Here is a 24,558-nt window from a genome sequence, read left to right as displayed (position 1 = left end):
TAACATTTGATATATTACATTAAAGCTACAAATAGCAAATATGGTAACATTGTTCCTCAACTTTAGGATTCATGCTTTAACACTTGTGTATGTGTGTACTTAGCTTCTTTGTGTCAATTTTACCACTTCTTGATCATCTGTTTTTTCCTCCCTTCTCCTGGTAAATAACATGTATGTAATGATGGATGGGAAAAAATGAGGAAAACAAATTTATATATTTCTTTCAATCTATTATGTGATTACTTCTCAGTGGTTATTCCCCCGCATACCCGTGTCACCTCCTCTACTTTGTGATCACTACAAGCATTCACTTATCTTCTCTTACAGACTTCACACTTTGGCTAATTTGACCAATATGTAACTTGATACAAAAATCTTTCCTGTAATTTACAACTACTTCAAAATTAAATTTTGAAAAAAAAATTAAATTTTGTTCTTTTCCTAGAATTTATCTACAGACCTACTGTTCTTACAGTCTTCCCAAATAGCAAGGTCTCTCTCAAGGAAAACTTTGAGTGTACTTGTCCATGTGTGTGCAAAGTATTCGTTCCACTCTAATTTGGTAACATTCTCACATACTTACAGCTTAGCTAATATGGTCTGCATAACAGAATCAAAGCTTTGTGAGTCTATGGTTGAGGTATCATTAATTCTTAACAGTTTTCAATTAATTTAAAAAAAGATTTTATTTACTTATTCATGAGAGACAGAGACAGAGAGAGAGAGAGAGAGAGAGAGAGAGAGAGAGAGAGAAGCAGAGACACAGGCAGAGGGAGAAGCAGGCTACATACTGGGAGTCAGATGTGAGACTCGATCCCAGGACTCCAGGATCATGTCCTGAGCTGAAGGCAACCACAGAGCAACCCAGGCGTCCCTCAATTAATAATTTTTTTAAAGACTTTATTTGACAGAGAAGGAGAGAGAGACCACCAGCAGGGAGAGCAGCAGGCAGAGGGAGAGAGAAGCAGACTCCCTGCTGCACAGGGAGGAGCACCATGTGGTGGTTCAATTCCAGGACCCTGGGATCATGACCTGAGCAGAAGGCAGACCTTAACCGACTGAGCCATCCAGGTGCCCCAATATCATTATTTTTACCACATTTTACTTTGGTTCTTTTTTTTTTTTTTTTAAGATTTTATTTATTTGTTCATGAGAGACACAGAGAAGAGAGAGAGAAGCAGAGACACAGGCAGAGGGAGAAGCAGGTTCCATGCAGGGAGCCTGATGTGGGACTTAATCCTGGGACTCCAGGACCAGGCCCTGGGCTGAAGGCAGGCACTAAACCGCTGAGCCACCCAGGGATCCCCTACTTTGGTTCTTATAAGTATAGGGCTGTTCTGTTTTCTACAGCCAATTTTAATGGATTATAAAATGAGGTGACCATATTGGTTTTCAATCTTTTTTCCACCAAATCCCCCAAAACAAATGAGATTATTAAGTGGCAAAGGCAGTAACTCTCAGGTTGTATACTGCAAAGTCTCAGGGTTGAGGAGTAGGGAGGAATTTATTTTGAAAAGCTCCCTGGCTGGTAGAGTTTAGAACTGCATTCAATATTCTAACTTGATGCATACCAACTCAGCAAAGGGCTTCACAGTTGAAATACGTGCTTCAAAGAGTTCAGGCTGGTCATACATTGTTCTGTATCAGCATCTCAAATCACATCTGAGTTTATGGTAGCAGCTCTCAATGAAGGCAGAATTCAAGGGAGCATTTTAAAAATCTGTGGGAGCTTTTATAGGAGGAGGTTGTCAAAGTGACCGGGAGGTAATACTTACGTTCAGTGGATGGGAGCCAGGAATAGCTTACAATGCTCTGGCTCCTGCACAATAAGGAACTGTCCTGCACAACTTTTGAATGTCTTATAAGACACTCATGTAGCTGAGAAGCCTATTTATAATTAAGTGAACTTAGAAACAAATTCCACATTATATATAAACTCAAAGTAGTTCCCTACAGTTCTGACATGTGTTGAATTTATAGGAAAGAAAATAATATGTAATTAAGGAAAGACTCCAAGTGCTTTTTTCAGGATTATACCAAAAGTTACTTAAAAAAAAATCACATCTTTGGCTTTTCATATACCTGGGTTACCAATACATATATATCTGTAACAATCTGCCTTTGTAGGTGTCACACTCACATTGATTCTACACACAGATGCGAGCATCTTATTATTTTATTATGTACTTAAAAACAGTACTTCCCAAACTTGAATTGCATACAAATCATTTGAGGATCTAGTGAAATTGCATATTCAGATCTAGTGGCTCTGAAGCAAGGCCTGAGTTTACCTAATAAGCACCCAGGTGATACTAGGGCTACCAGCTCAGAAAGCACATGTTGAGTAGCAATGTTCTAGAGTAGTGGTATCCAAAATTAACATGCAGAGATAGTCTTTTTATACTTATTTCCCTTTTAGTTCCTTTTATTTCTTTATTTCATGGAATCACTTCATAAAAATCAAAGAGTGTTACAAAACATTTTTAAAAATGGGTACTGGCTCTGATAAGATTGAAAATCATAACCTCACCAGCCTCATCTGTCACCACTGCACTCTAACCCTCCAGCCAAACAAATCGCTCGCAGACTGAGATCTTTCTCATCTTGAAGAATCTGTAGAGTGCTTGTACCAGAAACACTTTACCTCAAAAATAGTGGAAGGGCACATACCTCCCCAATAAGATTGAGTACTCTCTCTTGTGCCTCCATAGCACAGAGCACTTCTCATATATTATACTGTTTGTTTGAAAATAAGCAGGGACTACCTTTATGTTGGTGTACACTCAGTGTCTTACATACTACCCAGCACATTGTAGGTACTCAATAAATGTTTACAGAAAAATAACTCTTTTAGCATTGAACAACAAGAATTATTTGGATAAGGAACACTGGTGGGCCTCAAAATATTAGGAAATGGCCTATGGCTGATAAGAAATGGCTTGCCCAGGCAAGGGAAATTCAAATATTTAAAGTTTCTAAGTTAAGTTAAATACTCCAGATCCTATGTAAACATACAACTAGCAAATCAGCATTCTAGTGATTAAGAAGTATGGGGAGTTGGTAAAGCACCCTGCATACCCCCACATTATTCATATATTAAATATCATGTATTTGCTTTACAACGAGCCAGCCTGAATACTAATATAGACTATAAAAGGCCACATGACAGAATTCTAAATGCCCAGTGGCATGTAATGTTTAAAATGTCTTCCTAAAAAAATTTTTTTTAAATAAAATAAAATGTCTTCCTATATATTCTGTGGGAACACAGTCAAGTGTTCATGGATATTAGAGACAAAATAAAAAACTTGATAAGCAGACAGAAGGATGAATGGATAAATTAGGGGAATGGATGAACAACAGACCAATTATCAGCATAAAATATACTGGAATAGGACCTTTAAAACTAAAGGGAAGGGGGGTGGTTCCTAGTCCTGCCTCCGCCATGAAACAGCTGCGTGATTCCAGAGAAGTCATTTAACTTCCCTATGCCTCAATTTCTCACTTGTAAAACAACCTGGTTCTGTCTTTAAAGTCTTTTAGTTCCTCAAACAAGCTGCTCTCTCAGACCACCATATACCTGGGACACTCTTGTCCTTATTTGCTTCCTAGCCAGTCTCTAGTAATTCTTAAGTATCCTTTCCTTGGGGAGGCTTTTTGTGGATCTCTATATTAGCCAAGTTCCCCACTATTATATGTTCCCCAGAAAACTCCATACACTTCCCTGTTTTAAATGTTCAGCACACTTAAAAGTAATTAAACTCTGTCTTAATAGTCTATAAATTAGTTAAGGGTAGAGACTGTGTCTGGCTTGCTAAATTACTTTACCTCCAACATCAAAGTACCTAAAATATGGAAAGTATTCAAGAGTTACTTTACAAAATGAATGAATTAGGTTCCAGCAAATCTGAAATTTCAGGACTTAGAAGATGATTACCTCTAATCACTACCTCTAGCTATCTACCCCGTCTTCTAAAATAGTTTTTTTTTAATGGATCAACAAATGAATACTGATTTGACAATCAATCTTGGTATTAAGTTTTCTGATGCACAAATACTATTTTCAAAATGAGCTTGAATTTTGCCTTAACTCTTCTGTTTTGCTAATCAGAATTCAGTCAAATATCAAATTATTCATCATCCAAAAATAAGTAAATAGGGATCTTCTCTGACCTGAAAGTTACACAACTTGAAACTTCAAATTTTCTAATAGAGCCGACTTTAAGTCTTCCAAACTGAAAAGATTATACAATAAATTAAGAGAATTTGTTAAGATATCATTATTTAGAAGTGGTAGGACTGAACAAATAAAACACTGGTCTTTGGTCTTCCTAGGGTTTCAAGAGAAATAAATGAGAGAAATCAATGTTTAAAAATGTTCGCTGTCCTCTCACCAAGAGAGGATTTCAAAAGGATAAAACAAGTAGAGTGCTTTTTCAAAGCACACTGAGATTCAAGATAAACCTCTCTCACTAGTTACCACCTAGATTAATTTTTTTTCTGTGTAGCAGTTCTCCAGATTGTTACTGGAGTCTTGTCCTTTGAAGTGGAAATAAGAAACCATTGTTAAGTAAATAAAAACAAATCACAGAATCTAAAGAGGAGGTAGGAAACCTATAATTCAAACATCAGACTGAGACTATGGCTTAATTTTGGGGCGCTGCTCCCCATATGCCTCCAGTATTATAGGTGATAGGACCCAGGATGTAGTAGCAAAATCAGGTACATGCATATCCAAGAGTTGTCAAATCAAAATAAAAATTCCATTAGTTTGCCGGAACAGCAGGTTCAGGAGATTCTAATCAATAAGATTAGTAAGAATAAAAAGAGATGGCTAAAATTTTTTAAAAAAAGCTTGCAGAGGGAAACGCCATCTAGTTAGAGAAAAATGCAGAGCTGAAAGGAGAAGACAGAAGGACCAGTGTAAAGCTGTAGTAGTGTTCAGGAAAATAGTCACAGGGGAAGTGGGATTCTGTCCACCGGAGGAATCAGAAACAAAACAACAAAAAAGAACTGGCTGCTGAGGTTGAGTCATAGCCTAAAATGAGCTCTCATCCTTAAGAAGTCTTCCTGAAGTCTTTTCCTGTAGAACTGTAGATCAGCTCCCTTTGGCTTTGGAAAGAACGTGGTCTCCAGAGGGACTCCTGCTGCCCACTAAAGCCAGTATCCCCTGACTTAGGTCCAAGTAATTCTAGAGCTGCCTCTGTGTTTATTGCCAATGATAAAGGCTTCTTAGTATGGTCTCCCTGAAGTTTTTTTCCACTGAAGCCCTTCACAGACTCAAATACATAGTAAACTCATCTTTAATAAATATGTATTACTCTCTCTAAATGGACTTTTACAAAATCAATTTTTACATTCCTTAAATTTCCTTCCTCTGGGGCCTTTTGCCCACTTAGCCAAGTCTGAAGATTTCCACCTCCCTCGGCATATTCACTATAATCCTCCCTCTTAGGGGTACCACGATGAGCATGACTCCAAACCCTTCTCAAGGAGCACTTTTGGCAGATACCCCAAATCCAACTCTTTCCTACTGAAGTAAACAATCTGGCTGTCAAGCAGATTCTACATGCTCTGCCATCAATCTAGTCAGTACTTCCTAATACATCAGAAACTAAAAATTAGCAGATGTACAACCAAGGGCATCAGGCAAAGTTATGAACTCAACATACTCTGATAACACAGGTGGTGAAAAAAGAAAAAAGAAGTAATGAACAAAGGGTCTCCCCCTGCCTCCAAACAAATGACAAAGAACCTGGTCCATTATTTTCCTTCATCAAATTATTTCCCCAAAATTGGCTTAAAATAAAAGAATAAAGAATGATGGTACAGCATAGCAGCAGTTCTATTACTGTTCAATAACCAAGAATCACTATGTAGACAGGATTTTTAAAAAATGCAGATCTCTAGTGGGTTCATGTAACTGCATGTCCACTGTGATTCTTTATACAGAAAAGAGGAAAGAAACAGAGTAGTCATGTCACACATTAGCCAGAATAGCAAAAAAAGAACCATTATCCAATTTTCACAGATTATTAGCACTAAAGGAGATTTCAGAGATCTAGTTCAACTGCCTCGTTTCACAACTGAAGAAAATGAGGCCAAGAAAGATTAAGAACCTGCCTAAGATCACAAGTGGTCATTGGTTTCCTAGAGATAATTAAAAAATCATTTCCCATTCTCTCCTAAGTCTTAATAATTTCAGGGGAATCCAGCTAATAGGCAAGGTCAGCTGTTATTTCCAAATAAGACAAGCAAAAATAAAAAAATGTCAAGTTGAGAACGAAAACAGAAGAGGACTTACCTCTGGGTCTGCTAGGCGCTGAGACAGTCCTACAACAAAGACAAGGTTTTTTTGTACAACACGTACACTAGCCAAATGTTTGCGGTTTTCTGATATTTTCTGTTTTCTCTCATTCTGCTTCTGTTTTTTCTCATTCTTTATCCTTTGCAATTCTTCCTGGGAGAGTGGTTTATAAACTGCTGGGTCTTCTGGATATGGCTTTAAGCATAAAACAAACGCAGAAATTAGCATTAAATAAGGAAAGAAATAAACTACATGGATAAACAACTATTCTGGATGATGGGTATGTGGTTGTTACACTCCTTTTTCTAAATCTTTTAATTGCTTAAGATATTTTTATTTAATACATTCAAAATACAAGTTTTTAAAACACTTATTTTTTTTAGAGCTTTAGCACAGACTACTTTTAGCACTTATAAAACATAAAACACCACCAAAGGTTCTATAATTTTAAAAAATACAATTATGGTATTCCCTATAGTGCCTAGCAGAGTTGACAGGAAAAGTAAGCTTCTAGGATGCTGTGTAAGAGGCAAGGAGTGTAAGTTATCTCATCTAAACATAGGTTTATATATTACAATTCACAAATAATTAATGAAAACCTATTATGTGCTAGAAAATTAATGAAGTATTTATTCTTTAATTCATTGTCAATCTAAACAGAACATAAATGGGCATATAAACAACAATCCATAGACACTCTGGGTCAGGAGCTTGACTTTGGTTTCCAACATTTACTAACTAACCATGTGGATATTAAGCAAGTTAATGAAACTCTGTACCTCAGTATCCTCAAGAGTAAGATAAAAATAATCTTAAAGGCTGGTGTAAAAGTAAAATAACTCTTATAAAGCCATTATTGTCATGTCTAGCACACAGTAATCCTTCAATAAATACTAGCAATTACACTGTTATAATTTTTTTCCCTTTCTTGTCATTACAATATTGTTTTAATTCCTACGCTAATGCCAAGGCTACCCTGGTGGCCTGAATAAGAGCTGTGGAATCACATTGCCTGGCTTTGAATCTTGGCTCCTCTTTACTCTCTGAGAGACAATGGCTGTAAGTTATGTGACCTGCTTGCCTCATTCATCTCTTCTCCAAAATAGGAATCACAGTACTTTATTAAGGAGGGTTTCTCTAAGAGTTAGAAAAGATATACATTTATATAGTGATTAAAACCGTGTCCTTATTACTACTAATAAAAAATAGGGGTGCCTGGATTGGCTCAGTCTGCTAATGTCTGACTCTTGATTTTAGCTCAGGTCATGATTTCAGGGTTGTGAAATCGAGCCCTGCATTGGGCTTTGTGCTAGGCGTAGAGCCTGCTTAACATTCTCTCTTTCCCTTTGCCCCTCCCCGCCCCTGAAAATATAAATAAATAGTTAATAACAGATGAAAGATGGGACATATTAAATACACTTATCTAAGTGGACATGAAGAGATCCCAGAAGTAGGAAACTGTGCCTATCAGAACATAGGAAAAGGGAATAAGAGAAATGATGTCATCAAGAAAAAAAGTAGAAAGGAAGTAGAGTGGAAAGAGTATTCAAAAGCCTGAAATCTTGCTATGTTTTTAACATAAAGGTACTTTCAACTTTTCATACGTAAATAAAACACAAAATATAAAACCCCTCAAATTTGTGAACACACTCAGATTAGTGTCGAAGGCAATTAAGAAAGTGAGACTTCTCTTTATGTTCCTCAGCTTCTACTGGTAATATCATAAGGTCTCCAAAAATCCTGTTTTTAAATAATCAGACATAATTCTTAGTGGTCCTGGAGGACACAAGCACCCATATCATTTGATTTCCACATTTAAAAATCTGAAAATAAAATAAAATAAGAATCTGAATCTGCCAGCTAATTGGTCCTATCTGGCATACTCCAACTTACTTGTGAGTAGGAGGCATATAAAACAGCTGACTTGGTAACTCATGTGACTTTTGCATGACCTGAAGTCTTTCTCCAGGATGAAATATAAAGCTAGTAGTGCACATTTTAGGCACTCCATAAATATTTCCCAAATGAACACCAAGCTACTCTCTAGAACTGAGAATTTAACATGGTTAATTTTTCTTTAAAAAAATCTTAACTTTTCTAAAGGTTCCAGAAAAAGTTGGAAAAACACACATTCCATGACAGTGCTCCACCACACACATACCACCATAAATACCTACACTCCACAAACCCAATGACATAAAATTAATAAGCTGATACAAAGAGATGAGTAAGGGAGGAAGACTAAAACTGGGAGATGAAAAATGCATGTGGTTTACTTTTTGACTAAAACATGTATACTAAACTTAATTTTCTAGGAATGTAGCATCAAATGAAAAAGTATAAGCAGGAAAATTTTCTGTAAATATATTACTAGTGTGCTGTCAAAGTAATGGAAATTATGGCACCTGCAGAGAACCAGTTTTAATGTGTAAAATATTTTTAATAGTGTTAATTTGATGATAAACTGCCAAACTATTAATTACGGTGGTTTATATTCTCTAGTGTAGTCAGTTTCTTTCACATGTGTAGTTATGGTCCCACTTTTATTTTCAATATATGTCTATGTCTTTTCTCTTTATTTTCTGATTAGACTTGCCAAGAGTTTGATTATTTTATGTCTTTCAGAGAAACCAGCTCTTTTATTGAAGTACAACAATTTCATCAAATTCTGCTTAATCCCTGCTTCCATTGTCACAATGTTTACTACTCTTTCTTGTTTCTTAATGTGGAAATTAGGTCACTTATTTTTTGTTTTTCATTTTCCAATAAATATATTCACAGCTTTAACTTTTCCTCCTCCTAGAAACAATAAAAAATACCATATAAAGTTTTATTTTTTAACCAGGACCTTAGAAACAATAGTGATCCACAGTGGGGAAGTCCCAAGCCAATTTCTGTATAAAAGTAAAAATCCAGAGAGATAAGTGTAAAGTCTGAATAACAACATATGAGGAGAGGGTCAGCATTCAAAGCTCAAGGCCAGCCCAAGGGAAGAGTCTTTGAGGAGCTCAAACCCATGGTAAACTGAGACCCAGCCTGCCCCCCAAAGACTCTTTCAGTCTCAGGATAAGAACAAACTACAGAGAGGTCAGAACAAGATACAAAAAATGAGGATAGTAGAAAAACATTCTGAAGAAGCTGCTGAAACCAACCTTAGGGAAGATTCACCTCCTAGAGACCTAAGGCCTTTATACTTGGCCCCAACAGCGACCATATGCTTGAGGCATCCCTAATGGCACTTCACGGATCCAGCAGAAGCCAAATCAAAGTTTCTCTAGAGAAGGGCAAATCTACCTCGGGCCCTGGACAACCCTACAAATAATTCAGTGACAACAACCAGGAAGCAGGCATAGATGTAACCAAGCACATAAAGAAATAAAACAACATGAACATCAACCAGTAGAAACATTCCTCACAGACATCAGCAACTGGAATTATTAGACATAGATTTTAAAACAGTAATGCTTATTTAAACAAATATATGATAAACTTGAAAGTATGTACAGGGTACAAAAATTTATTTAAAATATATCAAGTAAGAAAAGAGAACAAACAGAACAAACATTACATCTAGAAAGGCAATATGTTAATACTCAATAGACATTCATATTTATTTATTTTTTTAAAAAAATATTTTATTTATTTATTCATGAGAGAGACACACATGCAGAGAGACAGACAGAGAGAGAGAGAGAGACAGAGAGGCAGAGACACAAGCAGAGGGAGGAGCAGGTTCCATGCAGGAAGCCTGATGCGGGACTCGATCCCGGGTCTCCAGGATCACACCCTGGCTGAAGGCGGCACTAAACCGCTGAGCCACCTGGGCTGCCCAACATATTTATATTTAGCAAAAGGCTAGACCTAAAAAAAAAATTCAAACACAAAAAGAAAGATCAGAAGAAATCATCCATTAATGCAATAAGGGAAAAAAAACACGAAAGAGATTAGGAGACATGAAAAGCAGTGAAAACAAATCTGAAAAATAGGTAACAGAGTCCCAAAAGGAGAGCAAAGAGAATAAAGACAATATTTGAATAGATGATAGCTGATTTTCCCCCCCCAGAACTAATGAAACTCACCAACACACAGATTTAAAAAGCTCTATAAACCCTAAGCAGGATAAATAAAAAGAACACAACTGAGTTCTTTTTGGAACTGGTTAATATTTCCACTGTACCCTAACAATTTTTGTGCTCACTGCACTTGTATTCTAAAGTTTTGTACTAATCTGAGCTGCCTGGCTCCCTCAGTTGGAAAAACACATACATGACTCTTGATCTGGGGTCATAAGTTTGAGCTCCACATTCGGTGTAGAGATTACTTACTTATAAATAAATAAAGTTAAAAAATAAAAGTTTTTATTAATTCACACAAAATTGTGTTCACGTACAAACACATACGCTTGCTGTGTTATTCAAATTTTCCATTTCCTTTTTTTATTGGTCTATTTCATGTATCAAATTCTAAAATATAAAAGTGAAAAGTCTCTCCATTATAGATGTGGATATATAATTTCTTATGGTATTTTTATATCAGCTCATTCTACCTCAAAGCTCTACTGTTAAGTAAATAAAATTCGATGACCTTATGGACATTAAATAATTTAAAAAATTCCTCTTTTCCTTTTTAAGTGTGTTTGATCTTGAATTTGATTATAACTAATACCAGTACTACTATATCTTCTCTTTTATGATTTCCCTAGCTTCTCTGATAATTTTCTGTATATGTTCCTAGTCAAAGAGTTCTACAAGGTTTATTGGGGAAAAGAATAATCTTTCATTTTCTTCTTTCCCTGAACCAGCTGCCTCTCTCTAGAATAATCCTGTTAGACTCATTTAGATGATTATTTTGTCATTTACTGACAAATCATTAAATATGATGCTTGTATGGCTACTTCTCCATTTTTCAGTTCTACATATTATCACATTATGCAAATTGACAATTTAGCTTTCTTTCAATCAGACTAACCATACGTTGCAATTCTACTTTCTAACCTTCCACCCTAATTTTGGTTAGATCAACATTCACAATTACATTATTATAAAGTTCAAAGGTTATTTATACCTTTCTACCTTCAGCCATGACAGAAAAAGTAACAAACCAGGCTTACCAGCATAAACAACTAGAAAACGCGACAAAATATATGAAACAACTATTTTCAGACATCACACAACAAGTAATGAACAGCAAATCTGTGACTGCTGAGAGAAAAGAAATGAGACAGGTGAAAACCATGAGTGTCTGTCCCAGTTTTCTGTTCTCCAGGCCCTAACTGGACCCTGGCAGGGTCTAACAATCATATTGAGCAGAGGGGACAGTGATCAAAACCTGAAGAGGCTGAGGCAAATAAAATTTATTGGGCAAAATAACAAAAAAGAGGGAACTAGTCAAAAGAATTCCAGAAATTTACATAGAGGAATCCTTGATACCAAGTTCCCCTAGACAGCTCTCCAATAAAGACACTCTGATAGAGTCCAGGTAAATAATGAATTTGGGGAGGAACTCAAAAAGAAGTAATACCAATCATATGTAAACTTTTTCAGAATACAGAGGACAAGGAAACATTTCCTAACCCATTTTACGAAACCAGTATTACTTTGATACCAAATCTAAAAACAATATAAATAAAGCCAGGGATAAATACCTCTCATGACACAGACATAAAAATCTTTCTGAAAACATTAGCAAATTGAAAATAAAAAGTGTAATATATCATGATCAAATGAGGTTTATCCTTGGAAAGGAAGGTTGATTCAAAAATTAAACAATTTAAATCACCATTTTAACAGAATGAAAAAGAAAACACACGGTCATTTCAAAAGAAATTACAACACCCACTCATGATAAAAAAAACTCTCAATAAGCAAGGAAAATGTCCTCAACCTGATAAAAAACCATCTACAAAAAACTCATAGTCATTAATACACTTAATTGTGAAATACTCAATGCCTTCCCACTAAAACTGAGAACAAGGGCAACTCCAGTAGCGCAGCGGTTTAGCGCCGCCTGCAGCCCAGGGTGCAATCCTGGAGACCCGGGATCAAGTTCTACGCGGGGCTCCCTGCATGGAGCCTGCTTCTCCCTCTGCCTGTGTCTCTGCCTCCCTCTCTCTGTGTCTCTCATGAATAAATAAATAAAATCTCAAAAAAAAAAATTAAAAAAATAAAACTGAGAACAAAAATATCTGTTCTTTGCACTTTATTCCAATGTTCTACTGGAGGGCTTATCCCCCATGCAGTAAGCCAAGAGAAATAATTTAAAATGGCTGAAAAAGAAGAAGCAAAATTGTCTTCATTTACAGAAGACATGATCATCTATGTAGAAAAGCCTAAGGAATCTATTTAACAAAATCAATTATTCTACATATGAACTGGAAAATGGAATTTTAAAAATATCACATGCCAAAGCTCTGAAAACATGTTACAGAAAAATGCAAGAAAACATGCTATACTACTCCATATGCTGAAAACTACAGAACATGTTTTTATAAATTTGTAAAACCTACAAAACTGGAAAAATAAATTTTATTTAGGAACTAGATGAGTCAACATTTTCAAGATGTCACTTTTCCTCAAATTGACCTGTTTATTCAAGTGCAATCAACAGCCTCCTAGGCTTTTTTGCACAAAATTACAAACTAATTAAAAAGCTTATGTAGAAATGCTAAGGTATCAGATGCCCAAAATAAATTCTATAAAGAATAACAAATTTGAAAGATTATACCAGGTTTGAAGACTTAGAGCAATTAAGACAGAATGGTATTGGCATTAGAAACAATTCTCTGCGGATGGATGTGGATGGATTCTAGAAATAAACTTACACATTTATAAGCAACTGATTTTTAAGAAAGAGTTCAAAACCATTCAATAGTTAACAGATAGTCTTTTCTACAAATGATGCTGTAATAAAAATATATGTGTGTGGGGGAAAAAAAAATCTCAAGCCCTTCAACGTATCCAAGCCACTGCAGCATAACAAGGTTATTTTTCTTATCCTGTACAGCTCTTCGCTTCCCCTAGAGTTGTCTGATTAGATCTTTATATGCTTATTACTAACTCAACCATCAAATCTTCTCCAAATGTTGAAAGAGTTTCAGACACAAGCCTCTTTTAAAACACCAAGTATTCTTTCAATTGTATAGTTTTGTAGAAACTCCTCCCTTGCAACTTTCTGATCTGCCAGACTTTGTATTGGTTGTCCTCTTTCCCATCATCTCAGGAATCCCACTGCACTGCTCCTATGTTTGATCACCTCTTTCCTTTATCCCATGCATTCTCTTTTCTTCATTCCTTCATGTTGCTGGGGAATAAATACTCTGTGATATATTCCTGAGAGAGAATGCATGGAAGGTAAAAAAAAATTTTTTTGAGCTCTTTCCTTTCAGGTCTGAAAATGTTTTTCATGTACCTCCACACTTAATTAACAGGCAGATATGCAGTTCCAGAACAAAAATAAATTTCCATCAGAAGTATCTTCTACCTTCAAGTCTTGCTTTTGAAATGATTCTGATGCCTGATCTTAATGTAAGGTCTACTTTTTTCCCCCCTTTGAAAGCTTGTAGAACTTCTTTTGTTTTCAGTTTTCTGTTACTTAAAAATGAAGAATTTGTGCCTGGCACTTGAAGAGGCCTTTTTAATCTAGAAATATATCCTTTGGTCTTGGGAGTATTCTTCAATCATATTTCTGAAAATAACTTTCTATGTTATTGTGGTCTATTTCTAAAATACTAACTTATTTAGTGTTTGACCTCCTGGATTGATCTTCAAATAAAATTATCTCTTAAATATTCTACCTCCTTTGTCTTTTTGCACTACTTTTAAAGAAATTTTCTCAAATTCATCTCCAAACTGTTTCTTTGTTATTTCTGCTATTATAATTATCAGAACATATTTATCCTTCTTTGAACTTTTTTAGACTATCCTGTTCTTGTTTCATGGATGTGATCTCCCCCATTATTTCAGAGATGAAAATAACGTAGTTTTGGCCAGTCCAGTTTCCATGCGAGTCAAAGCTGTATGATGCTACCTCAGTACACCACCTGTGTTCCCACATCTACTGTTTCCACCAGGTAGTTCTCTCAGAAATGCTGCACTGAAAGAACATATAAACACAGTCTAAGGGATGGCCAGACAGCCTGTGCCTTTGTTTAGGGAAACACTGAGGGTCCTTCTATCCATTTAGGCTCAGCAACTAGGACCAAACAGAAACATTAAACTGTCTTGGTTTTTAAAACCTGCCCACCTCTCTGCTTCTCAAAACTATTAAAGCAAAGAGGCCCCTTTAAGTAAACAAGCAGGTTTCATTTATGAGCTCAAACCAGAGCTTGTTTCAACCAACACCCCACCTGCATTTCCAAGTTGACTTAAGTCATCTTGATTTGCCATTTCACAGAGTGGCCTCTGCAGGCCATCTCCCAGCAGGGTAGGGCTATGTGTAAATGGCAGCTTCACAGTCTTCTTCCAGGCATCGGGCAACACTTGTAGTTTTCCTCTGTGTTAATAAAACCACTGAGGCATAAAGACTTGCTGGTCCCTGACTGGGATAGGCAGTTTCGTAACTACACATGCTCAGTGCGCTCAGCACACTCTGTGGGGAGGCTAAGCCAAAACTCTGTGTGGCCTCAATGTCTGCCGTCTATGACCCCCTCCAGCCAGTAGGTCTATTAGTCAGAGACCAAGCAGAAATTCTAGCAGTTCTAGTTAAATTAAGTCAGCAAGAAACCAAAAAAATTCCTCCTGGTCTGACTTAACAATAACCACCTCAGCTAAAGATTTTAACTTGGAAACCCTAAAGGAGGTTGCCTTGTAATTCTTCAATGTGGATTTTTTCTTTCTATAAATGTTGGAGAACTTTGATGCTCCTCCTTAGCCAATCTCTCATCTTTTCTATTGACCCTCTCTCATTACCTCATTCAGTATTACTTCATAAGTAACATACTATATGCTAACTATCAAATTTATATTTCCAGGGACACCTGGGTGGCTCAGCGGATGAGCATCTGCCTTTGGCTCAGGGCATGATCCCGGGGTCGAGTCCCACATCAGGCTTCCTGCATGAAGCCTGCTTCTCTCTCTGTCTGTGTCTCTGCCTCTCTCTGTGTCCCTCATGAATAAATAAATAAAATCTTTAAAAAAAATTATATTTCCATACCAGAACCAAATTGGAACATTCTCCTGTCTAATTAATTTCTCCATTTAGATTTCTAATAGGAATCTCAAACTTAACATGACTAAAACTGAGTTCCTAATCTTCTCAAAAACCTATTCCTACTGAGGTCTTCTCCATCTCAGTCAATGGCCCTTTTTACTTCCAGTTGCTCAGTCCAAAACCTTATGGTCACCAGCTCTTCTACTTGCCCTGTATAGTGAATATTAAACCTTATGAATCTTTGTCTGGAAAACGTTCTATTATGCTTTTACATCTAAATGAAATGGAGAATTCCTCAAAGTTATTTATCCTTAAAATTTGGAAAAACAAATCTCTCAATGATTTTCTCTTTTCTATTGTTATAAGACAAAAACAGTAATCTCAGTTTTCTTCTTGTTCCTTTGTCGTCTAAGGATTTTTTTCCCCCATAAGCTTAAATTTAGAACTTTGTCTTTAATTCTAAAATTTTACAATTATATTAAGAGAGGTTGATTTTTTTCAGTCATCTTGTCTTTTACTCATACAGCCCTTCTAAGGACAACTGCTTTTCAGGAGAAATTTTCTTCTAGTGGTTCCTCGTTTCTTCCTTCCATTCTTTATTTTTTTTTTAAGATTTTATTTATTTATTCACAAGAGACACACAGAGAGAGGCAGAGACATAGAGGGAGAAGCAGGCTCCCTGTGGGGAGCCCAATGTGGGACTCAATCCCTGGACCTCAGGATCACGCCCTGAGCTGAAGGCAGACACTCAATCACTGAGCCACCCGTCTTCTATTCATCCTATTTCACAGCTTCTGTAGCTTCTCTTGGCCAATAAGAACGAGCAGATCTTTTATGCTGCTTAACTTCTCTTTCATACTATTTTTTTTATTTTTGTACTATACGTTGCAAAAAAAAAAAAGTTCAGCAAAATTTTCCAATATATAAATTTGTTCTTGAACTTTAAAAAATGTTCCTTCTACATAGATAGGAAAGTGTCTTTTGTTTGAAAAGCACCAATGATACTTTTATTTTTTTTCCAATGATACTTTTAAATGTTTGTTTGCTTACTTATGTTGGTTCAGATATTTAATGATTTTTGTGCTGCTTCTTCTAATAACGTTGGCATTCTTGAAATATCTGTTAATTCTTGGTTCTTGCACATCTGTACCTGTAATAACTCTGTTAGCCAGTCTATAAATGGTATTTGTTTACTGCAGGATGCTTTTTCGTAACTGCAAAAAGGACAAACTGGTAGATACCATGTATCAATAATTCATCTTCTGAGGATAGGAGGTCTTGGTTCCTCCAGGGTATCTCCATCCACCTTAAGGCTCTGACCCCAATTTATAATCAGTGTTCCAGCGAGAGAGCAGCTATCTCCACTACATGGCATAAAAGCTAGGCTGGATGCATATGCTGCTCCAATGTAACACTCAAGCAACCGCACTGATATTTTCCTTAGGATATTAAAAGCACCACGTCTCTTATCTTTCTCAGCAGCCTTACTAAATATGTTTGAGCTCATGCTTCTTTCTCAAAATTGACCCTAATGACCAACTGTCTTTCAGATTCTTCACACTTCCCTGGCCTTCCAGAAAGGTACACTTTTATTGATAAATTTTTTACTAAAATTATTTTGTTTTACCTTTAAAGTTTTTCTACTTTTTTCTCTAAAGGTCAACCAGAGAGATTATATGACTTTACCAGGGTCATATAGTGTCTTTCTACTTCATTATTACCTTAAAAGTATAATGCTACACATAAAATCATCTGAGGTTTGTAGATTCTTTTTAACCTACTTATTTGCAAGGGGCAAAAAAACAAAAACAAAACAAACAAAAAACTGTACACAAAGTTACTTTGGAGTTATTTACCTTTCTACATGCAGGACAAAGCCCATTTTCATCAGTGCGAATTCGATGCCAACAAAATCGGCAAATCTGATAGCCACAGGTGCAAGGAAAAAAGTTGATATCATCTATCTCCAAAGGCTCCATGCAAAGAGGACATTCCACAGGGTCTTCCTTCGCATCAGGACTGCGAGACATCTTCACTTTTATTAAACAGCAGCAAAAGTTTATAATAACTTAAGGGAGAAGGAAGTTCAGCACTGAGAACTAAACTGTAGAACTTCAAAGACCTGCATGAGGAGAAACAAAATATACTGTTTACTACTGGAAAAAATGGCATTTCAACCATCAGGAATCATATTATCAAAAAAATTGTATAGATATTAATCAAACCAATTTTGCTATCATCTCAGATGATTCTCAAAACATCTGAGAATCCGAATGAATTCAGAATGAATGTCAAAATAGAAAGTCTAGCATTATTAATCTTTTAGACTCAATAGAAATACAAAAGAACTTCCTTTCTCTACATAAAACATTTAATACTAACCTAGTATCTAATCATAGCACATTTTGGGGGAATAAATAATATACAGCCTTAAAATATACTCTAAACTGCCTTATCTCTGACCTAAAGGCTAGTAATGCTGCCACATAACTAAAGGAGTATCACAGTATTCTAAAATGTGTCAGAAAATAAATGTGTTCACAAAATAAACCTAAAAAGAAACACAAAGGCTTCAGTCACCTATAATAACATGTTAGTATCAAACCTTTATCACAGAAAAGACTAGAACTGAAAAAAAAAATGCCATAGAACCCAATAGTTTACAATCAAATATGTATTATTATGCCAATGGAAACTTCTGGTAAAATAAGCACATATTAAATGCAAAAAAAAAAACCTCTCTCTCTCTCTCTCTCTATGTCTATCATGAATAAACAAACAAACAAATAAATAAATAAATAAATAAATCTTTAAAAAAATAAATGCAAAAAAAAAAAGTATTTTTCTATGGTAATCCTACAAAACCCTACAAAAAAACAGGAAGGGCGAAGAAACCAAAAAGATTCCAGACTCCAGACTGTTTTAAAAGTTAAATAACTTATCGTTTTAGATTATGAAGAGTTGACAATCTTTATGTAACAATTTAGGCTAAAGTCAATGGTAAATTAAAATGTTACACTGAAATCACTATTTTAGCCTCCAAAATATGTCAATGCAATCCCTATCAAAATAACAGAGGTGCTTGTTTTTTAACATAATTCAAACTGATTCTAAAGTTTACATTAAAGAGTAAATGCGGGCAAACTGCTTTGAAACTTCTGGGGGGGGAATGTGGGATTTTGTACTAGTAGATACTGAACTACAAAGCTAAAGTAATTTTAAAAATTTGACATGGGTACAAAAATAGACAAAAGATTAAAGAAACTAAATACTCTAGAAAAAGAACCAGGAATTTATGAGATTTTAGTATTTGGTAACAGTGACATTTACATATCAATATGGTAAGGATAGACCAGTTTATAAACAATAATAAAATTCTGGTCTACCTACCTTAAAGACAGATCTACATAGAAAGATATGATCAACTTAGTAATGAAGAAAACACAAACAAAATTAAAGGCAAGCAAAAGAGTGAAGGATATATTCACTATATATAATGAAGAGTCAGTGTCCAGAGTATATAAACAAATCTCACAAAGCAATTTTAAAACGGCAATTAAGTCAAACAACATGAGAATAGAAAGCGATGAGTAATTCACAGAATAATTACAAATAATTACAACATATGACAAAATGATCAACCTCTTTAATTAGTAAATAGTGAGATAGCATTTCCCCCCCCATCAGCCTATCAAAGAAGTTAGTCTCCTCAGAAAGTAAAGATTATCACTGATCTAAGGTCCTTTTTTGTAGGAAAGAAGACCACAGAAAGTATCTTGCGTAAGCAGCACAGCTCTTAAGTGGTACAAGCCTGGATTCATTCCCAGAAATCTTAGCCCCAGAACTGGTCCGGCTAACCATGCCTTCCTTCACACCACCTTTGGAGCTACCCTACATAAATACTCATACCTGTGCACCAGGTACTTTGCTCTGTGTTTTGCAGCACTGTTCCTACAGTAAAACACTGCAAAGTAACTGTCCATCAGTCGGAAAATCATTAAGTAATGAAAGCCATAAACTGGATGTGTTGAGTTTAAAGATGCCTATTACACAGTTGTGGGTTTTTTTTGTTTTTGTTTTTGTTTTTTAAAGCAAGCTGGAGAGCTGCCCGAGTGACTCAGTGGGTTAAGCACTGGTTCTTGCCAGGTTAAGAACCTGGTTCTTGATTTCAGCTCAGGTCATGATCTTGGGACAGTAGGGCTGAGCCCTGCCACAGGCTCCTGGCTCAATGCAGAGTCAGCTTGGCCCTCCCCCTCTGCTCCTCCCTGCCACCTCCTCACCATTCACAGTCTCTTTCAAATAAATAAATAAAATCTTTAAAATATATAAAATAAAAAATTACTCAAGCTGGAGACTAACATGAATAATTACTTCCACATAAATATATAAACCCTGTACGTATATATGTTTCTCTAAGAAAATAAAGCACATAAAGGGTTATACATCAAAATGTTGCCTTATCAAAAAAGACAAAATGAAGGAAAGCAGATTTCCAAAATTAATTTTATTTTCAAAATTTTATTTTAGAAAAATTTGTATTATCTGATTTGTTACAAAATATTCTTTTTATATTTCAAATGCCAATCTGTATGAATTATTTTCATCTCCTTTTGGAAAATTAAGTTAAATTTGACTTTTAACAATCAGAAGAAAAATAAGTTACGTTCCTATAACTCTAACTATTCCAAAATAAATTTTTTTTTAAAAGACATAGCATATGTATCTATAAACAATTGAGGAGTCCTGGTTTGCAGACTCAATTTTGCTACTATCAGTTTCTTCATATATAAAATGGGGTTTAGAGCTGACTTCTAATAGCTCCTCCAACTTGAATATCCCAAACTATACCTGTAGAAAACACAGACTCAAACACAGTTTCTACCAACAGGAAACTAATCAAGGGGTGCTATCTATACCTCTAAAGGTACTTTTGATTACATGACATTACTTCCGGAACAATAGCTTGAGTTTTAGTAAGGTAATTTATGGGATGCTAGGAAGTAAACAGCTGGGATTTCTGAATCGAAATGCTTTCTAGTAAATTACCATAAATAAAAGATGACATATTGAAATTTTGCTTTTTGATTGTTCTGTTTTTAAAAAAAACTTTAAGATTTTATTTATTAATTTGAGAGAGAAAGAGCATGAGCAGGGGAAGGGGAAGGGTAGGGGGGAGAGGGAGGAGAGGTGGACTCCCTGTTGAGCAGGGAACCCGATATGGGGCTCAACCCCAGAACCCTGAAATCATGACCTGAGCCAAACACAGATGCTTAACTGAATGGAATGAGCTACCCAGGTGCCCCTAAAATTTTTTAAAAGGTCTTCAAGGGTATGTATTTTCCAGTGTAGAGGGAGGAAAGAGAAGGAAACATCAAGAAGTCCCTTGAGATGGTTAATACAAGTCCAAGTGTATTTTATACACTTTTAGTACCACGGAGAGAGAGATGCCATGCAAACCTGTTGCCAAAGTAATCACATAACTGGTAAAACATAGGAGGGAAGTCTAATGTGCTAGAACACTGGATGGAATACAAGGTAAAAGCTGATTTCTGCCTTATCTGTTCCACTAAATAGCTATATGACCTTGGGTAAGACACTCAAACACTCTGGGACTCAATTTATTCATCTGAAAAATGCTAAGACATGCAAAATTAAATGAAAATTCAAGTAGAGAGAAATTTCCTTTATGTAACACCACTGAACTAAGTTTTAAAATAAGCTTTAAGGGACACTTGAGTGGCTTAGTAGTTGAGCATCTGCTTTCTACTCAGGGCATGACCCACGTAGGGGTCAATGATCCAGTCTCATGTTGGGCTTCCCACAGGGAGCATGATTCTCCCTCTGCCTATGTCTTTGACTCTCTGTCTCTCATGAATAAATAAAACCTTCTAAAAATAAATAGATAACTAAATAAATAAATAAAATAAGCTTTGAAATAAACTCTCCCCTCTCTAAATACCTTAGTTCAAATTTTCGTTTAGGGAAGAATAATTTTATTTCACAAATATTAATATTCATATTAAATTATATAGAGTTATATAAATATCTATATATTAAAATAAGACAACATGAGTTAAAACAGTAAGACTTATAAAGGTATAAGACAGAGAAAGATGTTATTTTTTTAATTAAAACATTTTTTTTTCTTTCACATATACATCTAATCCTCACAATGATACTCAGTAAGAACACATTACCCCCTTTTTCAAAGGTGAAACTAAGGCTACGTGGCAACTCTGGCTCTAAGTGTTAAAACACAATATTCAAAACTAAGACCACCAGCTTCACTACCCTTTCCAACATGGTAAGACAGAAATTATGATCACTTAAGTCACAGCTACATATATTTGAGTGTATGAAATGGACATTTCCAAAAGTGAAAATGAACTTTTTAAAAATGTCAATACTACAGAAAATCTCCACCTCATTACCCAAGTTCTTATTCTTTTTATCAACTGCAACTAATGCAACACAGTATAAATTGACATAAATAATAATGCTCCTGAAATGCCAAAGAGCTCACATCCCATGTAGTAAAGTACAAATAAAAATCATGTACTCAAAACCATGCTCAAAAATCTCTCATAAAGTGATGCATACATAGTTTTGTGCTTAGGACCCTGTTCAAAAAATATATAAAAATATACTGTAAAATGTAAAGTACTGAAGCCGCTGTGGAAAACAGTTTGGTGGTTCCTAAAAAAATTAATCATAGAATTAGCATATGATCCACTTCTGGATATATACCCAAAAAACTGTAAAGCAGAGACTAAAACATTACTTGCATAGCAATGTTCATAGCAGCATTATTCACAACAGCCAAAGATGGAAACAACTCAAGTGTCCATCAACAGATGAATGGAAAATATAGTGTACACAGAGTATTTTCAGCCATAAGAAGAATAAAATTCTGATACATGCTACAATGTAGATGAACCTTGAAGACATTGTAGTAAGTGAAATAAGCCAGTCACAAAAAGACAAGTAGCATATGAGTCCACTGATATGAAGTATCAGAATAGGCGAGTTCACAGACACAGAAAGAAGAGTAGAGGTTACTGGGGGGGTGGGGGGGTGGGGGAAGAGAATAGGAAGTTACTGCTTAATGGATATAGATTCTGGTTGGGATGGTAAAAATAGGTTTTAGAAATAATAAGTGGTGATACTGTGAATGTACTTATTAATGCCACTAAAGTATATACTTAAAAATACTTAAAATGACAAATTTTAGATTGTTATAATAAAAATCAATAAAATATACACTACACACACTTAAATGGAGTATAGAATAAACAGCCCTTTTGAGAAAAATTTTAAAGTATTGGTTCCTTACTTAAAGTCATTAGTCCTTTAATTTTTTGCCAATCTCGTAGTTCATTTTGCCATAAGGCAAATGTGTATATGATACAGCTCCACTGTATTGCAAATTCTACTTCTGAATATATTGTACACCAAAATACACTGTAACACAAAATGGAAAGTTACAGATATGAAATACACATACACACTTTGAAGAGTATCAGAACAGCATCTTAAATGTCCATAAAAACCAAATACTGGATATATACATAGAACTATAAACTAACATTTAAAAAAACCTATAAGTACAATACTACACCATATTACACCACTTATAGTTTACTTAATTACTGTTTTATAACTGTAAAATTCTTATTTAACAACCAGTCCAATCTCACTAGAATGAAAATTTCAGGAGAACAGAGAAATTACCTGGTACATCATATTTATGATGGTATATAAAACAGCTACAATACGGCTGGTGGTAAGTAGTAAGTACTCACTCATTTGATGAATGAATAATGAACAAAAAAGGAATAAATTGTTGTATGTCTTTTATGACTGACATCCCTCTTCAAAAGTAGGAAATACTCTACGTTGTCCGCTGTTTCTATATTAGGTAGCTATTTCACAAAGCATGTTATTTATATAATAAACTACACAAAGGCAAAAAGACTGAATACTAGCTATGGACCGTTTACTCAGTAAAAAAGCAAGGTAAACTGCCTAAGTATCAACAGCAATACTTCTTCCCCATTTTAAATTAAGGGCCAAAGTACCAGTATACATATACCATGAATATACATATACTGTGGAACTCAGGACTGTCTGTATTACCTTTAGCAACAGGAGGAAAGCTTACTTATGTTATAGAAAAATACCTACCTAAGAATTAGAGTCTCCTTCATAAAGGTTAAGATATCATTGGACCAAAAAAAAAAAAAAATCAATCATGTAGGACTGCTTCCGACCTCTCCACTGATGTGTTCATTTAGTAAATTATTTTACTTTCAGAGGATGTAAATCAAAATCAGCATCCAAGTCAACTCACATAGTATAACATTTCCCCTAAATACTTTTTGCAGAAGAGGTAGATAAGAGTGGAAGGGGAGATGAACAGAATCTTTTTCCAGTAGAAAGTAACCCCAGGAGGGAAGAGACTGTCTTACTTATTAGCATATCCCAAAATTTCAGAACAGCTGGTGGCATGTAAATATTTGTCAATGGAAGGAAGGAAGGGGGCAAAGGAAGGGGAAGTACCTATTTATTCATCCATAAATGTGTAGGTATCTATTATAAGGCTCGTTGAACAAAACTGCCAATCTTCACAAGTCTATAAATGTAGCAAATACATATTAAACATAATAACAGACTTCTCTGAACATCTCACTGAAATGGCACAGGTTTTTCTATTTCTTACAATGCAATACTAAATACTAAAAAAAAAAAGTAATTTGCTAATTTGCATTCATTTGTTTGCAGTTAGAGGAATATGATCATTGATTTTGGGAGAGCTGTTATTAAAATTACCATCAATTTATCCGCTGAACAAATCAAAGACAGCCAAGATGACAAATCATTCAAATCAAAGGAATAAAGAAATGCAGCCTTTGCATAAAAATATATTTTTAAAAACCTAACGATATAAAAATTAAAATGTATTAAAAAACTAAAGATGATTATTTATGTGCAATATCAATTTAAAGGAAAAAAATTGCTACAAATTTCTTTACAAAAAAAAAAAATAAAGCTTCCATACACATTTAAAATGATTCAAGTAAAAAAGTACTAACTTAAATCACTTT

At 35.2% G+C, this 24,558-nt stretch overlaps 1 protein-coding gene across 6 annotated transcripts in view; it reads right to left on the bottom strand.

Moving 5' to 3' along the window:
* CNOT4 (CCR4-NOT transcription complex subunit 4) overlaps nt 1-24,558 on the bottom strand; it is a 141,445-nt gene that overhangs the window by 59,025 nt on the left and 57,862 nt on the right. For all 6 annotated transcript variants that reach the window (XM_055334901.1, XM_055334903.1, XM_055334902.1 and 3 more), the window contains exons 2-3: nt 17,311-17,576; nt 6,305-6,502 (exon numbers count right to left, since the gene is read on the bottom strand). In XM_055334901.1, the coding sequence (XP_055190876.1) occupies nt 6,305-6,502; nt 17,311-17,484 (372 nt within the window). In that variant the 5' untranslated portion in view covers nt 17,485-17,576. The remainder of the gene's footprint in view (nt 1-6,304; nt 6,503-17,310; nt 17,577-24,558) is intronic.

Source organism: Nyctereutes procyonoides, unplaced genomic scaffold (genome assembly GCF_905146905.1).
Source record: "Nyctereutes procyonoides isolate TBG_1078 unplaced genomic scaffold, NYPRO_anot_genome, whole genome shotgun sequence".
NCBI lineage: Eukaryota > Metazoa > Chordata > Mammalia > Carnivora > Canidae > Nyctereutes > Nyctereutes procyonoides.
The sequence above is the reverse complement of the archived record's forward strand: the minus strand, read 5'-3'. Positions and strand labels throughout refer to the sequence as shown.